The 7,151-nt window shown below is 46.8% G+C and overlaps 1 protein-coding gene across 1 annotated transcript in view; it reads left to right on the top strand.

The window, feature by feature from the left end:
* The first annotated feature begins 799 nt into the window (after positions 1 to 799).
* Positions 800 to 7,151, top strand: part of LOC147703688 (syntaxin-4-like) — a 288,867-nt gene continuing 282,515 nt past the window's right edge. Inside the window, exon 1 of the mRNA XM_086932046.1 lies at positions 800 to 916. Coding sequence (XP_086788172.1) covers positions 887 to 916 — 30 coding nt within the window. The 5' untranslated portion in view covers positions 800 to 886. The remainder of the gene's footprint in view (positions 917 to 7,151) is intronic.

Here is a 7,151-nt window from a genome sequence, read left to right as displayed (position 1 = left end):
AGTAGGTCGATTTATAAGCTTGGCGTTGTTGATGGCTAAACGCAGGGTAGCCATCACATGGGGTGGTAGAAGATCACCAAAAATTGAGAACTGGATTAAAGACCTTGTTTATTGTAAAGACGACACCGAACTATATGCAGGGGAATTGCGAACAACATCAAGGTCAAAGGACATATGGGAACCATTAAGACAATTCTTACACTAAAGGGCTCTGGGGGAAGTGGTTTAGTTGTGAGATAATTGAAACATCCGGCATAATGAAGACGCAGCATATCTACAGAGACAGTAAAGTATATCTCCAAAGTCGACTGTACAATCATAATTGTTAAGGATATTAATTGTGTTTGCTTGTTATAATTTGATGTTTTTAATTTTAGATTGGGTGGGTAATGTGCAAGGCCGCCTTGCATGGTGGTATTGTAGAGTACATTTCCTCTTTTGAAACGCAATAATAAAAGAAAATAGTATTCAGGGAAAATGGGAATTGAACTGCGGCCACAGGGCGCTTAAAAATACATCTACGATCACAAATTGTAACCTACCTATACGCACTACAACGGCAGAACACCGGAGAGCTTAGAAATACCTGTTGAGACAAATTACACAGTACGCATGCCTATGATGACACGCGTGCGCACACGCGAGGATGGGCACACACTGACTGGGAGTAGACGTGCTTGTCTCTTTTTTATGTCGATCAGTTGGGCTTTTGTAGTGACGAAAACGTTGGCTGCGCTGGAAATAATACCGTTTGAAGATGGACGCCATGAAAAAAAGCATTCATTGCCTTCGATGCGCATGCGTGTTTCACTCGGGCGGATTTGCTTCCCATGGCAAGGCCTGGCACTGTTAGCTGCGGGTTCGCTTGACCTGGGGTAGCTGCAACATGAGGGACCGTACTAGCGAGCTGAGGAAGGTGAGTTTGCGGGAGTGTTATTCGGTGTTAAAAGCATGGTCGGTTTGCAAAGGAGAGCAGGATAAAGTAAATACGGGGACTTCAGCAGTTAAGGGAAGTGGCCTTTGTAATGAGGGGCAGGGACAGCACCTGAAAGTCAGCGGTAATTAGTATAGTTAACTTTTCTTTCTTTCCTAAAGTTTTCAACTCGGTTATCACGCAAGGCAACGGGCGATAGATATCTCTCTCCGGTCGAAAAGTCTAAAGTTTCCTAAATGTTTGCATATGTGCAGAGCGGGGGTGTGGTCCTTACAAAGAGAGGACTGTAGGTACAGAGCCATTCATGTGAGCACTGCCAAATTTGTCCATGTCGTGTGACCCTGTCAGCTATGGCATTTGGGCATATCGCATTCCATTCTTGTATTTTGATCCGCTATTCTGAACACCGCATCAGAGTGAAGTTTGTGATGAAAGTACCATATCTGGCTGAGATATCACATATGAAGTGCTGGAATTGTTAAACTAAACTCTGGGAAATCGTAGAATAGAGAGTTAATGTGTTTTTCCTGTGAATCATTCATATAGTGTAACATGCGATTGACAAACTTTTTTTATGTAGTTAGGTAAGTTACTGCTTTTGACACACAGATCCTTTTATTACTTGCAGTTCATTCATTAAAATCATTTTAATAGAACACAGTAAGCTATGAACCAGCATCGAGACCCTGAATGCAAACTGCAAGGCATGGGTTGATAACCTTATTGTGTTTTCTCATTTTGTTGTTGTTGTTATAATGCTACTAAAATGGTTTATTTTTAGGTTGTAATAAACTCGTATTAGTACAGACAACCTCATGCACTGCTTTACGTCTTAAATCCTTAATTTGTTTTACTCCCGGCCATGCATTCTTAACATACACCCTCTACCAGTCAAGACGTTGTGTGACTCCTACACCTTGAAACCCTCATTATCTTATGTAACATCCTGTACTTTCATTTACACACTTGTATTATTTATTGTAAATGTGTAATGTGTGTTATGTAAAGCGCAAAACACTACATTGGAATAAGTAGCACTTGAAAACAAAAAAATAGAAAGTACTTTTTAAAATTATTTGTTTGTATACTTGGACAGACCGATACATGCGACATTCTTACAGTGCATGCATATCTCTTATATACAGGGTTTGAACGAAATCCTATATTTGCCTCCAAATCATAGTTTCTCTAAAGTGCTTGTGAAGTAATCAGCTGTGCGACTGTTTCCCCTCCATTGTACTGGTATCTAGGCGTTGGATTCCAGATAGCCCCCAAGCAGGATTATACCCAAATAAAAGAAGGGATGATGGCCTTTAAAATTCGGCGTTTGTTCTGGGTCTAACTGAAATCTAAAAATAGAAAAACTCCTCGCCAGTTGCACATTGCTGCTGCAAATAAATAGCCGACAACGTGTGGTCACTGCTGAATTGTGTCCAATGTTGGTATATTACACTGTGACGAATTCACCATATTTCAGTGAGACCAGACAGCTCACCTATTCAGCTAATTAATAGTTGCCTGATCTGGGATCCGACTGGATCCCTACTTGATTCCTGTCCTGCACACCTGACATAACTTCATGGCAGTGGCTTGGGTAAAGGCTTAACCCCTGCATATGGTGAGAAAAGAAGGCCGTGTATGACCATAGGCTTCTGTGTTTAGTGTCATTTATGCGTGGTGAAGCAGTGGATTGCATTGTTTTGCTATTTATGTAGCACTTTAATGCCCCTTTTGAGACCCAAAGCTCATGAGCATAGATACTTTGTACTTTAGGGAGGTAGTTGATTGAGTCTCTCCTCTTTGAGGAAGGGTTTTTAAGATATCTTGTGTCGGGTATGAATGGTTCTTCTAGCCCTTGTTTACTCGTTTCATGGTATCACATAGTACTACCTTCACAACTGTTTAAGTTAGGAAAAGGATGTACAACTCGAGATCTCTAGAAAAGTAGACTTAGGACTGGTGGTTTACATGGGCTGGTGAGTCGGTTGCTCTTCCTACAGAGGGATCATGCTAGCAAATGGAGGTGTCAATGGCAGTGGGGTTCAATGTGACCCCTCCTTTGCAGTTGTAAAGTAGTAACAGCAATGTGAATGATTATGGCCTCTCCTTTACAGGGTTGTGATGTAGGGACGAGAACATCACCTGTTAGTGTTGATAGGTTTTGAGTGGATGGGCTGTGCATACACAGAGGAGACAAAAATTACAGGGAGTGGGTAATCCTTACCTCAAATGGAATTGCTGTAAGGACAAAGTCTTGGGTTGTTTGAGAGTCGGTTTATTGTGCACGATAAGGATTAAGTGCTATGATTTTAATGTTTTTTTATATGGCATTCGGGGCTCTGTTGTACTAAATGCTGTTGTTTACATGTCTAGTCACTAGATGGTTGAGAAATTAAGTAGTGTTTGAAAAGCTTCTCACAGCAGGGGCTCTCTTTTTATTCTCCGCGTATACCATCATGTTGAAGGCACAAGATGCATGAGTACTGAAATAAAAACAGCAGTGGGTACGAAGTGCATGCATTATTGTATTTTAAGCAATTCGGAATTACATAGATGCATTTCTAGACAGTAAAGGGAGCAAATAAGAGCCACATTTGATAGTGCCAGCCAAAAGCTAATTTAATTAAGCATATTTTAGTATATTTACTTGTTACCAGCAGAAAGGGATAAAAGTCCTTACAAATGACTTTGGCTGCCTGCTGCAATTGTCATGTGGCGGTTTTCCGCCGTCCCGGACGCCACCGGATGCATGCAGGCATCGGGAGACTCACTTCCGGCCGGCAGTGGTGTCCCGGTCTAGTCCTCCACAATCACATCATCAACAGGCACTTCCGGGGGAACACGCTTAAAATGCGTGAAGCCCGCCGGATCGGTGCTTCTGATACTTCCCTGTAGCTGCGCTTCAGCCTAACAGACGCCGGAGGTGACTTTGGAGACACAGTAACGCTGCCTTTCCAAAAGCGTTACGAGACTGCTTGCCGTTTGATAATCGGAAGTCAGCCGCGCAGGAGCGCTGCTGATAACACTGCGACGTAGCAGCTGCGAAGGCTAGCAGCTGCTTTCCTGCCTTTTTTGCTTTGGTTTGCAGTGGCACAGGAGCGCTACTGCCTGTTTGTAATATGAAGCGCAGGTGCGCTTAACCTTTTCTACCCCCTGTTTTCCTCAGTTGTTTTGCCAGTAGCGCAGGAGCGCTTTCCCGTTTTCCTTGGATATTACCTTGCTTTGGTGGTGGCGCAGAGACGCTACTGCTTGGTTCCTACACGCATATAGCGTAGGAGCAACGTACAATTGGGCCGCGCTATAGCGCTTACCCTGGAGTTCTGGTTCGTGACTTCTTAGCGCAGGAGCGCCTTTCTTTGAGTTCTTTTTGGTTCTTTGGTGGTCCTGGCGCAGAAGCACTTTCTTTTCGTTTTCCTGGTCACGGATGTAAGGCTCCTGGACGACAATTCACAGACCTCTTCTTTGGGTCAACCTGCACAACAACCAGGGGTGAGTGTCAGAGACAGGGACTCCTGTCTGCATGTGTCTTGTGGGGTGTAATTCAGCACAAACGTGGTCTCTGCCCTGATTAGGACTATTCTTGTTCCCTCAGCTGTACCAAGACCCATCTTACACGTCTCTACCACCAAGGCCACTCCCTGTTTCCTTTGGCCCCCTTCCCTGGATCCATCTCATCCTTGTCGGGTGTCACTTCCCGCGGGGGTTTGTTGGGGCCAGGGGCGGTGGTTAGTGTCGTCTCTGCGGGATTGCTTCACAAGCCCAGGTGAGTCTTGTGGGGTACCGGACAGAATCAGAAGCCCACGTTAATTCATTCTGCCCAGACGACATGGGAGAACCGGAGGTGACACTGCAGGACATAGCAGCCTTGCTGGCTGCCATGCAGACAGAGAACCTCAGCTTACGCCAAGATGTGACGGCCCTACAGGGCCAAGTGACGGCTGGCTTTACCAATCCCTGGGGAACCACTCCTAGTCCCAGAGCCCGGCAAGAGGGGTTGCTTAGACCACCTACATTCACCTTTGGAGGGTCCTCCTCTGCTACCGGTCAGGACACGGCCATCCAGGTCATCACGCCTCACCCGGTGCAACTGGCTCCACCTGAACGCTTCTATGGCGACAGTACCAAGTATGGCGTCTTTATCCACCAATGCCATCTGCATTTCATAGCCAGAACAGCGGCCTTCCCTGATGATGCATCAAAGGTGGCCTTCATCTTATCCTACATGGGCGGGGACGCCGCACAGTGGTCCATCTCGCTGGTCGAAAACGACGATCCCGTGTTAAACCACTTGCCAACGTTCAAGGAGACCATGCGACGGATGTTCGCTCGCCACACGTTTGTACAAGCCGCAGACAACCAGCTGCTTGGGTTAAAGCAAGGACATAGTGATCTGCTTCACTACATCACGACCTTTAGCCGTCTGGTTATAGAGGCGCAGTGGCCAGAGGACAAAAAGGTGTCGGTGTTTTACAGAGGGTTGCGGGATGATCTGAAGGATCTTATTGCCCAACATCCTGACCCGCCAGACATGATAGGGCCGTTCATCGACATGGTGGTGAAGATGAACTTTCAGTTACAAGAAAGGAAAACCGAGAAAGGGAGAAACAGCGACAACCGTTTCCTCCCTTTCTCTGAGAAGGCCTCCGAGAAAAGCAAGGAAGATGTCCCCTCGCCTTGCGACTCTCTGGAACCTATGCAGATCGGCGGCGTTAGAGGGGCCCTAACCACCCAAGAAAGAGAAAGGAGGAAACAGAACCAGTGCCTCTATTGCGGTAAGAGCGGTCACTTCGTCAGGGAGTGCTTGGTGAAACCTAACCGCACACGGAACAAACTACCTTTTGTCTTGCCCATCGATAAAGAAAACAAGGCGGGAAACGAGACAACCCAGTAGACAAAGGGATCCGTCCTCTGGGTTCTTCTTCCGGTACTACAGCGATCCCTGCGGTCTTCGATGGCAACCATCACATAGGCCTAGAAGTGACCTTACGGAACCAAACCGGCACCTCTTGGGACGTCGTCGCGATGCTTGATTCCGGAGCCACCGGCAACTTTATCGACACCGTATATTCGCACACCCTGGGAATGAGGACGGTGCCCAAGAAACAACCAGAAACAGTAAAAGCCGTAGACGGCACGGATCTGACCTCCGGTCTTATCAGACATCAGACCGAAGCCATGACGATGTGTTTCTCAAACAATCATGCCGAATCCATCAGCTTTGACGTCATAGACGCACCACAGTTCAAAGTTATCCTGGGGTTGCCATGGCTGGTACACCACAATCCCCGAGTGGACTGGGTATCGCGGGTAATCAGTCTGGATTCGGAACACTGCTGTGGCACCCGCTACAAGGAGGACAACATGCGTGGTATCCGGTCCATACAGGCTCGGTCATTACCAGGACAAGGCATGGGAATGGTGTCTCAGGCCGAAATACCAGAGGACTATCAGGATCTGGCCGAAGTGTTTGACAAAAAAGGAGCCAACACTTTACCACCGCATCGTTCTTTCGATTGTCGGATAGATATGATACCCGGCTCTACATTACCCTGTAGCAGGATCTATTCCCTAACCGAAAAAGAGAACGTCCATCTACGTTCCTATCTAGATGAGTAATTGGAAAACGGGTTCATCCGCCATTCCAGGTCCCCGGTGTCATCTCCCCTTTTCTTCGTGTCGAAGAAGGAAGGGGACCTGAGGACCTGCATCGACTTTAGGACGATGAACACTATCACAATCAAAAACCGATACCCGCTTCCACTCATCTCCAACCTCCTGGACCAAGTCAAGAACGCCTCCATTTACACCAAACTGGATCTGCGGGTGCCTACCATCTGGTCAGAGTCCGGAAAGGTGACGAATGGAAGACCGCCTTTCGGACCAAATTCGGCCTCTTTGAATACCAGGTCATGCCTTTCGGACTCTGCAACGCCCCCGCAGCGTTCCAATACTTCATAGATGAGGTGTTGAGGGAGTACCTAGACGTCTTCTGTATCGTATACATAGACGATATCCTGATCTTCTCACAAACCCTCACCGAGCACGTACAGCATGTACGTTCAGTTCTAAAACAACTAGGGAAACACAGACTCTACGTGAAACTGGAGAAAAGCGCATTCCTAGTTACCTCTGTGGAATTCCTGGGACACGTCATCACCCCAGCCGGCATACAGATGGATAACAAGAAGGTCGAGGCCATCCTTCTTTGGCCCACGCC

The sequence above is a fragment of the Lissotriton vulgaris genome, chromosome 7 (genome assembly GCF_964263255.1).
Source record: "Lissotriton vulgaris chromosome 7, aLisVul1.2, whole genome shotgun sequence".
Lineage (NCBI taxonomy): Eukaryota > Metazoa > Chordata > Amphibia > Caudata > Salamandridae > Lissotriton > Lissotriton vulgaris.
The sequence above is the reverse complement of the archived record's forward strand: the minus strand, read 5'-3'. Positions and strand labels throughout refer to the sequence as shown.